At 37.3% G+C, this 15940-nt stretch overlaps 2 protein-coding genes and 1 long non-coding RNA gene across 3 annotated transcripts; 2 read left to right on the top strand and 1 right to left on the bottom strand.

Moving 5' to 3' along the window:
- Positions 1–458: 458 nt before the first annotated feature.
- On the bottom strand, positions 459–8050 carry LOC142177439 (uncharacterized). Its single transcript, XR_012705861.1, has 3 exons — positions 7559–8050; positions 7003–7335; positions 459–6914 (listed from the first exon to the last, which is right to left on the bottom strand). It is a non-coding gene; the product is annotated as an uncharacterized LOC142177439 (long non-coding RNA).
- Positions 883–3896, top strand: LOC107784821 (disease resistance protein RPP13-like). Its single transcript, XM_016606004.2, has 2 exons — positions 883–3525; positions 3718–3896. The coding sequence occupies exon 1, from the start codon at positions 883–885 to the stop codon at positions 3466–3468; it is 2586 nt and encodes an 861-aa protein (XP_016461490.1). The 3' UTR covers positions 3469–3525; positions 3718–3896.
- Positions 8051–8074: 24 nt separating the features above from the next.
- Positions 8075–8620, top strand: LOC142177059 (uncharacterized). Its single transcript, XM_075245519.1, has one exon. It carries the CDS (start codon positions 8075–8077, stop codon positions 8618–8620), a length of 546 nt encoding a protein of 181 aa, XP_075101620.1.
- The last annotated feature ends 7320 nt before the right edge of the window (positions 8621–15940 follow it).

Genomic DNA, 15940 nt, shown 5'->3' on the forward strand with positions numbered 1-15940 from the left:
CCCTACTTGTGAAGGCCTCCTATATATTACCACTTGCTCCAGCAATATCATAGAAATTCTGTTAATTTGTTGGATGAAGTTGAGAAAGAATCAACTTGTATCATGTAAAGAGTTGTTAATAGTATATACTCCCTCCGTTTCAATTTATGTGAACTTATTTCCTTTTTAGTCTGTGCCAAAAAGAATGACTTATTTCCCTATTTGAAAACAATTTACCTTTATGCAATGATTTATAGCTACAAAATATGTCTCACTTTACACCACAAGTTCAAAAGTCTTCTCTCTTTTCTTAAATTCAGTGTCCAGTCAAATGAGTTCACATAAATTGAAACGGAGGGAGTAAGATGGAAGCCGGAAGGTATACTTTACTAAAGGTACGAAATACACTAAAACAAATGCAAATTGTTTGCAAAATACAGAGGAAGCACCCCGCCAGATATTAACTTAATACGTAATGATCAAGATGAAAACAGAAACTTTTACTAATTTAAACTTCCCTTGCAGAGAGAAAAGTCTATAACAATATCTATTGGTGTAGAAACTTGTAACAAATTTGATTGGTTAGGACAAGAAGATACTTCTACTCAATAATAAAGGCCACCGCGTATTTGTTCTTGCCTAGATTATGCAACCAAACTTACGATAAACAACTTCAGTTTAGTCAACTTGACCTTTTCCTTCTTTTTGTTGTTAATTTATTTTCTTTGCTGCTTCTGTCTATATATATCTCATTCTCCAGCTTTCTTCAAATAGCTTCAAAGCAATATCAATTGAAAACCAGCTTTCTTCTATATCTCTTTCTCCAGCTTTCTTCCAATATCTTCTATACAGCCCTCTTTTTCAAGCTCTGATTAAAGAGAAAACCAATCAAGACTCCTGAAGATGGTTGATGCCTTTGTGTCATTTGCAGTTGAAAAACTGGGTGACTTTCTCATACAAGAAGTTGCATTGCGCATAAGTCTGAGAGAGGATGTGCAGTGGCTGAGAAATGAGCTGCTCTTCATGCAATCTCTCCTCAAAGATGCAGAACAAAAGCAAGTTGAAGATAAAAGAGTTCAACAATGGGTATTTGAAATCAACTCTATTGCTAATGACACTGTCGCTATACTGGAGACTTATATCTCCATGGCAGGAGAATCTGATGACCATGGATTTGCTAGTCGTCTTAAGGCTTGCGCTTGCATATGTAGGAAGGAGACCAAATTCTACAACATCAGCAAGGAGATCCAATCCCTCAAGAAGCGAGTCATGGATATCTCTCGCAAACGGGAGACGTATGGTATTAGAGACACCAACAATGCAGGAGAAGGGACAAGTAATCAGTCCGCCATGGTTAGAACATTGAGGAGAACTACCTCCTATATAGATGACGATCATATTTTTGTTGGCTTTCGGGATGTTGTAGAAAGCTTGCTAGCTGAACTTCTCAAAGCAGAGCCTCGCCGAAGTGTCATCTCCATTTATGGTATGGGCGGGTTAGGCAAGACCACTCTTGCAAGAAACCTCTACAACTCTCCTAATGTAGTCTCTAGCTTCCAAACACGCACTTGGATATGTGTTTCTCAAGAGTACAACACCATGGATCTCCTTAGGAATATCATAAAATCTATCCAAGGTCGTACAAAGGAAAGTCTGGATTTGTTGGAAAAGCTGACAGAGACGGATCTAGAAATTCACCTTCGGGGCCTATTGGAAGAACGCAAATACCTTGTGGTTATTGATGATGTATGGCAGAGAGAGGCATGGGAAAGTTTGAAAAGAGCCTTCCCAGATAGCAAGAATGGCAGCAAAGTTATTATTACCACACGCAAGGAGGATGTTGCTAAAAGAGCAGATGACAAAGGTTTTGTCTATAAACTTCGTTTCCTTAGCAAAGAAGAGAGTTGGGACCTCTTTTGCAGGAAACTACTTGATGTTCAGGCAATGGTCCCAGAAATGGGAACGCTAGCTAGAGATATGGTGGACAAGTGTGGAGGCTTACCTCTTGCAATTGTTGTATTAAGCGGGCTACTTTCGCATAAAAGGGGGCTACAAGAATGGCAAAAGGTGAAGGCACAACTTTGGCGGCATATGAAAGATGACTCTATTGAAATCTCCTACATACTATCACTGAGCTACAATGATTTGTCAACTGTACTCAAGCAATGTTTTCTTTACTTTGGTATTTTTCCAGATGATCATTTGATCTATGTTGACAACATAATGTGGTCGTGGATGGCCGAAGGATTCATACCAGAAGGAGAAGAAAAAACAGAGGATGTAGCTGAGGGCTTCCTGAATGAGCTAATAAGACGAAGCTTGATTCAAGTGGTAGGTACAAGTTGGAAAAAAGATGTTAGATGCAAGATGCACGATCTTCTTCGGGATCTTGCCGTGCAGAAGGCATTGGAGGTAAAATTATTTGACATTTATGATCCAAGAAAGCATTCCATATCCTCCTTATGTGTTAGACACATCATTCATGGTCAAGCACAAAGGTACCTCTCACTTGATCTTTCTAACTTGAAGTTAAGGTCAATTATGTTCCTTGATCGAGATTTTTTTAAGATGTGTCTTATAAAGTTTCATGATGTCTTCCAACATATATATGTGTTATACTTGGAGATTGGTTCTGGCGCTATTCTACCTGATGCCATAGGAAGTTTGTACCACCTCAAGTTCTTAAGCTTGAGAGGTATCCGTGATCTTCCCTCCTCCATTGGCAGCCTCAAGAATTTACAGACACTTCGTGTCTTGAATGACTATAGACACTTATGCCAACTACCCCCCGAAACAGCTAACCTAATAAATCTAAGACACATAGTTGCTTTGTATTCAAGACCTCTGCAACTTAGCAAACTCACAAGTCTTCAAGTTCTTAAATACAGTTGTTGTGATCAGTGGAGAGATGTTGATCCCGTTGATTTAGTGAATCTTCAAGAATTAGGCATGTATGATATTATGAATACTTACTCCCTAAATAACATTGGCAGCTTGAAAAACCTTAGCTCTCTCATGTTGCGTTGTAAAGTTGATGAATCATTCCCAACCCTTGAATATCTTCGTTCTTGTCAAAAGCTCGACAAATTGTGGTTAGAGGGGAGAATAGAAAAATTGGACCATTTTCCAAATTCCATCACAATGATGGTCCTTTGGAAGTCAGAACTCATGGAGGATCCCATGCCTATTTTGGGAATGTTGCCAAATCTAAGGGATCTTGATTTAGTAGGAGCTTATGAAGGAAAAGAAATTACCTGCAGTAATAACAGCTTTTATCAACTAGAATTTCTTCGTCTTGATGGTCTTCAGAAGCTAGAAAGATGGCATTTATCCACAAGTTCCATGCCTCGCATTAAAGGTTTTGGTATCCATGATTGTTCAAAGTTGAAGGAGATTCCCCAGAGAATAAAAGACGTTGCTATCCTGGAGAAGTTGAAGGGTATTGATCAAGAGTTTGGAGAATATTACAGAGTCACTAGCTTTGGATGAAGCTTTTCAAGCATATATGATGTGGTATCAATTTCGACCTCTTTCACTATGGCAGAGGTACATACAAATGGAATTAAGTTATATATACTGAAGATATAAAGATTTTTCCTATTATTAGAGGAGTTTAACCTGTTGTAATAGATGACGATCAATTATTTCGTCGACAATTGATACTGTCATGATGATTTTTAGGTAATATTTTTTTTTTTTTGCCTTTTCTCGAATACTAATTCGTAAATTGTTTCTCAGAATTAAGGTGAAACAGGAGAAGTTAAATGGAAGATGCGGCATTTGTTTTGCAAACACAGAAGCACTTCAAGACCTTAGCATTGATGAGAGATTGCCCAGCCTTCGGCATTTTCTTTTTGTTTTGTTTTTGTGAGTGTTTGGAATCGGTTTGAAGAGAATTGTGTTTGGATTGTTGTTGATTTTGTATTTTGAGAGTTTTAATTTCTTTGTTCCAAAACAAGACATGTTTAGAAAAGAAAACAGAACACCTGTTTTCAGAAAACAAACAAAAACAATTTTCCAGAAAAAACTCCAGAGTCTGCCTTCAAACCTCTCGTTATCACTGCCTCGCGTCTCATCAATCAGAAAAAACTCTCGAGTCTACAAACACTTAAATACATTCATTATGACCAGTGGAAAAATGTTGACAATGTTGGTTTGGTCAATCTTCAAGAACTAGTTGTGAGAGGTATTAGGAAATCTTACTCCATAAATACTTGGGAGAAAGGGACCAGAGTCACACACTCTATTACTAAACTGCTAGCAGTTCATCACTAATATCACTGAACTTTACTCAGAAAACTTGAAAGTGACTGTATATTACATAAAACCAGAGAAAGGAAAATCTACATCAATTTCCAAATCATCAGAAGAGAGGAGAGAGAGAAATCTGCTATCATTGAACTCATCACATTTCACATTATTTAGTAGGTAAGTCCAAAACATATCTCTGGAATGGACTTCATGCATCCTTTCATCATCTCAAAATGTGACTTGAAAGAATGTCTTGGATTTATAGTTGCAGGTATATACAAGTATATTAAGGGGTACAAAACTTCTCCTTTTTCACACTTCTGATAAAGAATTTAACTTATATACATTGGACAGTGTAAAAGATGTTATACTATCAAATGTACTGATAGTGTAGAAACTTTATAGTTATTTTTAATTATCTTTTAAATGAACTGATATTGTAGAAATTTTCTTGCACTGTCTGTGCTCTTTGATAAATACATGTGCAGGGAAAACAAGTAGAGTATATTACCAATTAGTTTCCTTTTTCATTTTTCACTTTTCAATATGATTTTTAAAATGGAGCCTTGGCGTGACTGGTAAAGTTACAGTCATGTGACCAGGAGGTCACGGGTTCGAGCCGTGAAAACAATCTTTTGCAGAAATGCAGGGTAAGGTTGCGTACAATAGACCATTGTGGTCCGGCTCTTCCCCGGACCCCGCGCATAGCGGGAGCTTAGTGCACCGGCCGCCCCTACTTTTCTGCAGGATCACTGAAAACAATTGTGCAACAAATGCATAGTTTGTTGATCATATGTTCCAGCGCCAATACATCTCAAAGACTTAAGTTCAGCACTAGAAAATGGCCTCATATACCTTACTTGGCTATTGCACCTCTCACTTCAGATTCGAATTTTATTCCGTATCAATAAACATCTGGTTGTTGCGCGACTCCACTTCAACCACATTGATAATTTTACAGAACTTTATACCCAAATAATAAAATGATAGAAGAACTCATTCCTGAGAGGGGACATAGAATTAAGAAATTAAATTACTACTCCCCCCACCCCCCACAAAAATAAATACTCACTTCGTTTCAATTTATACGAACCTATTTCCTTTTTAGTCTGTGCCAAAAAGAATGACCTCTTTCCCTATTTGGAAACAATTTACTTTTATGCAATGATTTATAGCCACACAAAATATATGTGTCTCATTTTACACCACAAGTTCAAAAGTCTTCTCTCTTTTCTTAAACTCCGTGCCCAGTTAAATCGGTTCACATAAATTGAAACGGAGGAAGTAAATAATAAGAATAACATGATCAGAGTACAGTACAAGTATCAAGTGAGCTAATTTTAGTGTGAATATATTTCAATTTCATGACTTATTAAAACTAAATTAGCGTATTTAGAGACAACATAAAAAACACTATTATTGATTCCAATTTTGTACCGCAGCAGTTAATGGAAAATGAAATGGCAGATGGGGTATTTTTGCCAAGCACTTCAAGACGTTCGCATTGATGAAGTTGGATTGTGGAAGCATTAATCAGCTTTCTGTCACTTTACTGATTATTTCAGGGCTGTCAATGAGAGCTTATCTCAACCTTCAGTGTTTTGTTTTATGAGTGTTTAATTTCTTTTTGTTTTGGCTCTTTTGAGTGTGGAATTGGTTTGAAGAGAATTATTTTTGGGATTGTATGCAATAATGATTTTGTATTGTCTTAATTAATTGTTCCACTGTCATCTTGCTTATCCACATTTAAGACAGTGCTCTCTGTAATATGTTCCAACATCGGTATGTGCTGGAGTTAGAGAACATGTATTTTGCTAACTCTATTCCAACTGAGGGCATATACATAGTGACTCACCTTTCTAGAGAATGGAAACATTCAATATTTCTGAACAAAGCATTCAGAACAATAGTTCACAAAAACATACAGTGGTATATACATAGCGACTCACCTTGATGTCCAATTTCATCACGAGTCACATTCAAAGTTAATATGCAATTAACATCAACTTAATATAACTCTATGAAATAGGAAAACATATAGTAGTAATCTCAAAACGCACAAGTTCGTATCATATAAACAATCTTGTAATGTATACATATTCAAGCATCAACGTATGAATTTCAAACTTTTCTTGACATGCCAGAGTATATCAAATGCATATATCTTTAAAAAAAACTCAAATCATTGAACATAAATGCTCAGTTAGGAATTAAATTTCCTGATCATGCTTGTTTATGATAAAACAAGTCATAGTTCAAGTCATTGCTCACCTTCATTACCTTATAAAGAAAAAGTCAGAGTTCAAGTCATCACTCACCTCCATTGCCAATTAACTCAAATCATACTTTTTTTATGACGATAGTGTTTGGATCAACTTACGAGCACCTGGGACTATTTCAGCGCGTACCTGCTACCTCCTGTGATCGCGGTATGAGTGGCGCGATCGCGATGAAGAACTTTTAATGGCACTCCGCGATTGTGGACTTCTAGCATGGTCACCTAGGTAACTCTGACCACCTAAGCTTTGGAAGATGGAAATAAATCACATAGTATTTTTGCCTCCGTTGGATTTGAATCGGTTTCTTGTAGTTCTCCTCCCACTTCATTGACCATTATGCCACTGCCTTGGGTGCAACTAAAATCTGACTTCCGATCAACAAAATTATTCAATTCGTCAATGAATCTGTAAAGCAACACATAGTTTAGAGTTACAACCTACCAACTTCATATTTTAATCAATTCAAGTAATAGGAAGTCACAATGCACATTACCTGAAGTCTTGGCTAACTCAAAGTTCCCTCGACTACGCTTTTCATAGTTATTCTCAACCAAATTCCTTACAATTTCTCCATACTCAATCCATAGGTCAACCATCAATAGATCAATGTCTCCATAATAATTCTTACCCAAGGTGCCCATATCAATTAGACAGAAGAATCCAATTAATATGCAGTCCAACATATAGGTGTAGCCTAGAAGTCAATGAAGTGGTTGCAAACCTTGAGCAACACAGTCCAAATTCTACCAGAGGAAAAAACACTAGTTCGTTTCTACGTACATGTATTGTGACGGTGGAAGGTAGCAGAGGTATCCGTTGAAAGCACCTATATTGGTAGAAGGTAGAAGGTGTCCATTAATATTGTCAATGTGAGTGCAAACGTGTCCGAAAACAACTGTTATAAAAAAAATTACATATATGCATGAAAACCCACAATTTCCAAGTTCTCATTTCCCAATTAAATCTTTAACCCAATTATACTTCATACATAACATAATGATACCCATAAGATTATAAGCCAAATTCATAACTTGAGGACCGATTCTTACCTCAAATAGGTAAAATCCACGGATTCTGCTGACGGGTAACCTCCTACTCTTCAACTCCAAGAAGAACTAGTTGAGAAATGGAGGTTTCTAATCTCATAATCTCGTGCTTCCTATTCAAAATTTCAATCACCCAATTGTTCTTGAGCTCAAAGTTCTCAATCGCAAAGTATTTGGAATGTATTAAATTTGGGTCGAAGAAGAACTTACAAATAACCGCTCTTGAAGAAATGAGAGTCGCTGTTTTTATATTCTTTTATATACTATGTAAATAAGAATGTTAGGGCACGGGTGAAAAAGGCAGAAACTTCTTTTCATCACTATCTTTTCCTTTTCAATATTCTTACATGGTATCAGAGCAGTGAAAGCTCGATCCATCAGTCGTCTTCCTCATCTTCATATCAATTGTAAACAATGTCGGATAACACTGCAAACACAGTGGCTCTGAACACCACTGGAGGAATCCCTACCATCGACTCAAACCATGCATATTTTTTTCATTCTTCTGATGCACCGGAAATGTCTCTTGTCAACACAACTTTTGATGGAAAAGGATTCCAAGGATGGAGAAGGTCTGTGCTTATAACACTATCTGCTAAAAATAAAATAGGATTCATCAATGGTGCTTGCCCTGCTCCAGCTCTCACTTCCAGAGACTATCAGCCTTGGAGCAGGTGTATTGACATGGTAACATCCTGGTTGCTCAACTCATTGTCCAAAGACATAGGAGACAATGTCATTTACTCTAAATCTACTAAAGATCTCTGGACCAGCCTTGAACATAGGTTTGGTCAGTCAAATGGAGCTAAACTCTATCACCTGAGGAAGGAATTATCAAGGTTAGTACAGGAAACTAGTGACATAGCAAGCTACTTTACAAAACTCAAACGTTTATGGGATGAATTGGATTCACTTAATTGTGATGTGAAGTGCAGTTGTTTGTGTGTCTGTGAAGGGAAGCAAAAATTGGAAAAGTCACTAGATGATGAAAAGCTTATTCAGTTTCTTATGGGTTTAAATGATAGTTATGGCCAAGCAAGGGGAACCATCCCCTACCAAGCATAAACCATGCATATTCCCTAGTATTGCAAGATGAAAGCCAGAAAGAAATTTTTTCTAACCCACTCATTTCTCCAGATTTTTCATCTTTCATGGCAACAAATCAAAACAACTTTGCACAAAGGAGTGCAAGGCAGATGCAAAGGAACCAAATGCAACATCAAAAGTTTGGGAACAACATCCAAAAAGTGACTAACTCTACTCAAAGGAACACAACTTTCAAGGGAAAGAAAACTAAGTTTAACCCTAATGTAACATGCAGTCATTGCAAGAAAGTACGTCATACTGTCAGTGATTGCTATAGAATTATAGGTTTCCCTGAAGACTTTGAATTCACAAAGGAAAATCAAGTTCACGCTAGAAGCAATGGAACATTTCAAATTGAAGAATCAGATCAGAACAGCAGCAATCAAAATGAAGTACTCAATCAACACCTCTCACATGATCAGTTTTTACAGCTGGTACAACTAATCAAGCAGGTTAAAGGTGCAGATTCAGGAAATTCTGAAACAAATATTAATGCAAATGTTGTGGCTGGTACTATTGCTAGATATTCTGGAACTCGTCTTTCAGTTTTTAATTCTAGTTCATGGATTATTGATTTTGGAGCATCTGAACACATGTGTTTTGACTCAAATGCCTTTATTTCCTTGACACCTCTCCCAGTTCCATTAAACATAAATCTGCCTAATTCTTTCAAAGTCATTGTCACTCACATAGGAAGAATATCTATTCTTCCTGATTTTATTTTAGAAAATGTATTACATGTACCTAGTTTCAGATATAATCTATTATTTGTTAACAGGTTTTATTTACAATTTCATTCTATCCTCTTTTTTACCTCTAGTAATTGTATGCTGCAGGGGCTTTTAGTGAAGAGGGCACAAGTTTTTGGTAAGGCAGGGGATGGGCTATACCTTTTGGAACCAAGTGGAGTTAGAAATAGCACAAGTCTGGTACCACTTTCAGTTTTAAATCAAAATGTCTTTAGTCAATTGTCAGTCTTATCTGCAAGCTCAGTTTTAGATGTAAGCCTTTGGCACATTAGGTTAGGGCATTTGCCCTTTTCAGCAATGAAACATCTCAGTTTTGTTTCTTTACCTTCTAACTCTGATTGTTTCTGTCAAATTTGTCCTAAAGCTAGGCAAACCAGAATTTCTTTTCCATTAAGTCAAATTAAATCAACAAGGGCATTTGAGTTAATCCATGTAGATATTTGGGGGGCTTACAAGGAGTCAACTTACAATGGTTTTAAGTATTTTTTGACAGTTATAGATGATTATAGTAGGGCAGCTTGGACTTTCCTTATTAGCACCAAAAGCAATACTTTTGGACTCCTTAAAACTTTTCTCACAATGGTGGAAAGACAGTTTGGTGTAAAGGTACAAAAATAAGAACAGATAATGCTTTTGAACTTGGGGAAGGTTCTCAGGAGGCATCATTTTTAGCCTCTCAAGGAGTGCTACATCAAACATCGTGTGTGGCAACCCCTCAACAGAATGGAGTGGTTGAGAGGAAGCACAGACATCTTCTGGAAATTGCAAGGGCTTTGTTGTTTCAATCTAAGCTTCCTCTTTCTTATTGGGGAGAATGTGTACTAACTGCAACATATTTGATCAATAGGTTACCTTCTAGAGTGCTTAAAGGAAGGACACCTTATTTTGTTCTATTCAAACAAAAACCCTCTTATGAACTATTGAAGTGTTTTGGTTGTCTTTGCTTTATATCTACTTTGACTAGCGGAAGAGGTAAGTTTGACCCAAGGGCAAAGCCGTGTGTTCTTAGGTTATCCCTTGGGGCAGAAAGGTTATAAAGTTCTAGAGTTGGATACAAGAAGAGTAAGTGTATCTAGAGATGTATACTTCTATGAAAATCAGTACCCTTTTGCCTCTACTACTACACCTACAGATTCCTTTTTTCCTGTTACATCATCCCTAGAACATAGTGTAGACTCTTCATCAGAACACATAAAGGATGAGCCCGTTATTCCTAGCTCACCCTTACCTTCACTGCCTACCTTTTCAAACCCAAGCAACTCTAGCACTCTTCCTTCAACTTCAGGTACAAGTTTTATTTCCCAACCTAGATCATTTCCTTATTCACCCTTACCTATATTCCTTCCTGAAGTCAGAAAATCCACTAGAACACATAATCCACCCTCATATCTCCAGGAATATGTGTGCAACTAAGTCTTTCTCACAGACCTCACAAACTCTTGCTTCACTGCACCAATCCAGCCCATGGTTCTACCCTTCACAGCTCTTTCTCCTATCAATCAGTCTATACTTAATTTCACTTCCTACCTTGTTGAACATACTTCTTACTTACATGCATCTTTATACCCAGGGTGGCAGGAAGCAATGGAAAAAGAATTAGAAGCTCTAGAACTTAACAAAACCTGGGAGGTTGTGCCTTTACCTAGTGGAAAGAAAGTTCTTCCTTGCAAATAGGTCTACAAAGTGAAATACAAGTCTGATGGATATTTGGAAAGATTCAAAGCTCGTTTGGTCATTAGGGAAAATATTCAAAGAGAAGGGATAGACTTTACTAAGACTTTTTCCCCAGTTGTAAAAATGACAATAATTAGGTACTTACTTGTTATTGCAGTGAAAAAGGGATGGAAGGTGTCACAACTAGATGTGAATAATGCCTTCTTGCATGGAGATTTGCAAGAAGAGGTGTTTATGAAATTTCCAGCAGGGACAACACCACCTTCACCCAATCATGTCTATCTTTTGAAAAAATCACTATATGGACTGCGGCAAGCCTCAAGGCAGTGGTATCCAAGGCTCACTGCAGCCCTAAATTTTAAAGGATATTCACATTCTTTAAATGATTATTCCTTATTTTTTAAACAATCAGCAGGAAGAATTACCATAGTTGCAGTTTACGTTGATGATATTCTAATCACAGGGGATGACTCTACTGAGCAGGCAGACCTCAAATCTTTCCTTCACTCTGAATTTAAAATAAAGGACCTAGGGGATGCACATTATTTTTTGGGATTTGAGATTATAAGGGAAGCACATGGAATAATTTTGACTCAAAGGTGTTTTACCTTAGATCTCTTGTCTGAATTTGATTGCATGAGCATGCGCCCAGTTTCTTCTCCCTTGAATCCTACTCAGAAATTGCGAGCAGAGGTAGGGACTTTGCTCCAAGATCCCACTTATTATCGTCGGTTGTTAGGAAAGTTGAATTTCCTAACACACACCAGGCCGGACTTATCCTTTGCGGTGCAACATCTTAGCCAATTCATACAAACACCCCGTCAACCCCATTTAGATGCTGCATTTCATTGCCTCAGGTATCTCCTCAAGGACCCAGGATTATGGCTTTTTTCTGAATTCAAAGCTTAATTATCAGCTCCTTACTTTCTGTGATTCCGATTGGGGATCTTGTCCTCAATCTCGCAAGTCCATTAGCGGGTTCTTCATCAGCTTTGGGGGTTCTCCCGTCTCCTGAAAATCAAAGAAACAAACCTCAGTGTCATTATCCTCTACTGAAGTAGAGTATAGATCTATGCAGAGAGTCACAACAGAGGTTACTTGGTTAGTTCGTCTATTGACTGATCTTTCGATTTCCCCTCCATTGCCAATAGATCTCTTCTCCGACAGTCAGGCCGCCATTCACATCGCGAAAAACCCGATTTTTCACGAGCGTACCAAGCATGTGGAGTTAGATTGTCACTTTGTCCGACAATAATTTCTGGCCGGAATCATCTCTCTTTCTTACATTCCTTCACGTTCTCAGGTGGCTGACATTTTTACTAAACCCTTAGCAGGACCGGCACACAACTCCATTATTGGCAAGTTGGGTGTGGTTACATCCCCCTCCAACTTGAGGGGGGGATGTTGGAGCTGGTTGTTTGAAACAAGACTCGATGACCGAGAAAGTTGGAGATTAAGAAGAAGAGACAAGGAAAGAGAAATTGGAGCTTTGGTCTGCACGAAGCAAAGCTTGGTCACATTGACCAAAACTCTTTATCTCCTTTTGATACAAAACAGCTGTCCATTTTGTCCACATTGTCCACTTTTCACTTTAGTGCATGTGAGCACGTGACCCACAAATAAGGATAGTATATTTATTGAATAAAGTAGTTGTTTTTATATTCTTTTATATGCTATGTAAATAAGAATGTTAAGGCACGGGTGAAAAAGACCGAAACTTCTTTTCATCACTGTCTTTTCCTTTTCAATATTCTTACAAATAGGGGATACTTTAATGAAATATTATGCTCAAGAGAAAAATTTGGTGGGCTCCCTATTAGTAACAATAGAGTAGATAGATTTGCTACTTGCCTCAACTATTGTAATTTAATAGATTTAGGCTTTAGAGGTAGTCGCTTTACATGGACTAATAAACGTCTAGAGCGACTTGATCATTTTTTAGCTAACTATGATTGGTTAACTTTATATCCCGAGGCAACAGTGCAACACCTACCTCGAACGTATTCGGACCACTGTCCTCTCCTAATCACTTTAGAAGCCAGACGCCCTCTACTAAATAAGATTTTTAGATTTGAAACCATGTGGGCTTCACACCCAGAATTTCATCAATTAGTGCATCAAATATGGGATAACAACTCATCCCTCATGGAAACCACTAAAAATTTCCAGGAAGTTGCCAGCCAATGGAATCAGCATACTTTTGGAAGCATTTTCCATCGCAAAAGAAAAATCCTAGCTAGACTAGTAGGAATCCAATCTTCTATTCACTATCCCACTAGTATATTTCTCCAAAATCTTGAAACTCAACTGACAAATGATTTTAGCAGCATTCTTCGATTGGGAGAAGACTTTTGGAAATTAAAATCACGATTATTTTGGCTAAACGAGGGCGACGCTAACACAAATTTTTTCCATATGTCAACTCTTCATAGACGTAGGAAAAATAGAATAACCTCTCTAAAAGATCCCGTAGGCAATTGGACTTTTGACCAAACTGAGATACAACATCAAATACTAACTTACTACAAAAATTTATTTACTACTGAACAAGCAAAATCCCTTAAAATACATGACGACTCTAATTCATGCTTATTACGTGCTACTGATTTCCAAGCCCTAGATGGGCCTCTTAACGATAATGAAATCACTCGTGCCCTACATAGTTTTAACCCTTGTAAAGCTCCCGGACCCGACGAACTGCATCCCTTCTTTTACCAAAAATATTGGCACGACGTTGGTCCTAAAGTAAAAAGATTTTGTCACGACATTTTCAATACTAAGGTCATACCCTCTCATCTCAATCAGATTTATCTCTGCCTCATACCAAAAGTGAGGCATGCTCATACAATTCAACAATATAGACCCATAAGTTTATGTAACACAATATACAAACTTATTACTAAGATCTTAGTTAACAGACTCAAGCCCATTATTTCAACAATAATAGGATCAATGCAAACTAGCTTTCAACAAGGTAAGAGAGCTTCCGACAATGCCATAATAGTCCAAGAAACGCTAAATTATTTTGCAAAAATGAAAGGTAAGTCTAGTTATATGCTCTTAAAATTTGATCTTGAAAAAGTATTCGATAGACTGGAATGGTCTTTTATTAGGCAAACACTTCTCTATTTCAACATACCGTCACCCATGATTAGTTTAATCATATCTTGTGTTACTACTACCTCCACTTCTATTCTAATCAATGGAACTTGTACCCCATATTTTACACCTTCAAGGCTTCAAGAGGAATTCGCCAGGGAGACCCCTTGCCGCCATACATATTCATCATGTGTATGGAAATATTTTCACGTTGCATTATCTTTATCTGTTGATTATCTACAATGACAACCAATCAGTCTTTCAAAAATAGGCCCAAAACTCTCACATCTTTTCTTTGCGAATGATATCATCTTGTTCTCTAAAATTACTACTAGGAGTTGCCATGCTATTATCGATGTAATAAATCATTTCAGTCATTATTCAGGACAAAAAATCAATTTTGCAAAATCAAAATTATTCTTCTCAAAGAACTGTCCCACAGATGCGCGAAACTTTGTAATGGATTCTTTCCAAATCAAAGAAGAAACATCTTTTGAAAAGTATTTAGGGTTTCCTATTTTCCAGTCACGCCCAAAGAAGAGTGACTTCCAATTCTTGTTAGACAATTTTAAATCTAGACTAGCAGGATGGAAAACAAATTTCCTTACTATGGTAGGACGAACAACTCTAATCAAATCAACTTTTAATAACTTACTTAATCATGTCATGCAATACATCCACATTCCAACAACCATCATACATAAGATGGAACAGTACCAACGCAATTTTCTTTGGGGAACTACTACAACAAAGAAAAAGATACATCTTTTAAAATGAAAGAAAATTGCTACACCTCGAGAAATAGGAGGATTAGGCATTCAGCGCCAACGTCAAAAGAACAACGCTTTGCTTGCGAGCCTATCATGGCGAGTCTTTCAATTGCCGCACAGTCTTTGGGCCAAGATATTAATTAATAAGTACCTAAATATGTCCACAACAACAAACCACTCCCCAATTTGGCGTAATATACTAAAAGCATGGCAACACTGTCAACTTGGTTTACAATGGAAGATAGGAACGGGCACACACGTTAATTTTTGGTATGACCCATGGGTCAAAGCTGGGACAACAATTCGTTCACTCATAAACGGGCCCTTACCATCAACACATCAAAGCATCAAAATTGCTTCACTTTATAATTCTCAAGGATGGAATTGGGCACAGTTACCATTTAAATTAACTGGAGATATAAAAAATCTTATCATAACTCCTTACATCTCCTTAGACAACAAAAGCGCTGATCATATTTACTGGGCTCTAACACCAAATGGCAACTTTACGATTAAATCAATGTATAATGCCTTGGAAAGCGAATTCACTGATAGTGCAAATCCTTTGGGTAACTTCAAATGGATATGGAAACTACCTATACACCCTAAAATAAAACATTTCATTTGGTTACTTAATCACAACAGATTGCCAACACGACAATTTCTTCAACAACTCAATATTATCACTGACGCCACTTGTCCATACTGCCAAGAGGCAGATGAAACATTAAATCATCTCTTTCTAACTTGTGCTAATGCTAAACACTACTGGAATAATCTGGGAATGGGGACACATATTAATGCTCTACTCCATTTGGATACACCACAAAAATGGCTTCTCTCCTTAATCAATTACAAAGGCTTGAAGCTAAGTTACCATACAACATTAACTCAAAAACTTACTTACCTTTAAGCCTTTGGAACATTTGGATCACTCATAATCGAAATCTTTATGATGGAATTCGTACCAGTATAAGCATCAACTTTACAACGCAACAAGCCACTGA

This window comes from Nicotiana tabacum, chromosome 23 (genome assembly GCF_000715075.1).
Source record: "Nicotiana tabacum cultivar K326 chromosome 23, ASM71507v2, whole genome shotgun sequence".
Classification (NCBI taxonomy): domain Eukaryota; kingdom Viridiplantae; phylum Streptophyta; class Magnoliopsida; order Solanales; family Solanaceae; genus Nicotiana; species Nicotiana tabacum.

Coding starts and splice junctions, on each gene's coding strand:
- LOC142177059 (XM_075245519.1), top strand. CDS start 8,075: ATGTCTCTTGTCAACACAACTTTTGATGGAAAAGGATTCCAAGGATGG.
- LOC107784821 (XM_016606004.2), top strand. CDS start 883: ATGGTTGATGCCTTTGTGTCATTTGCAGTTGAAAAACTGGGTGACTTT.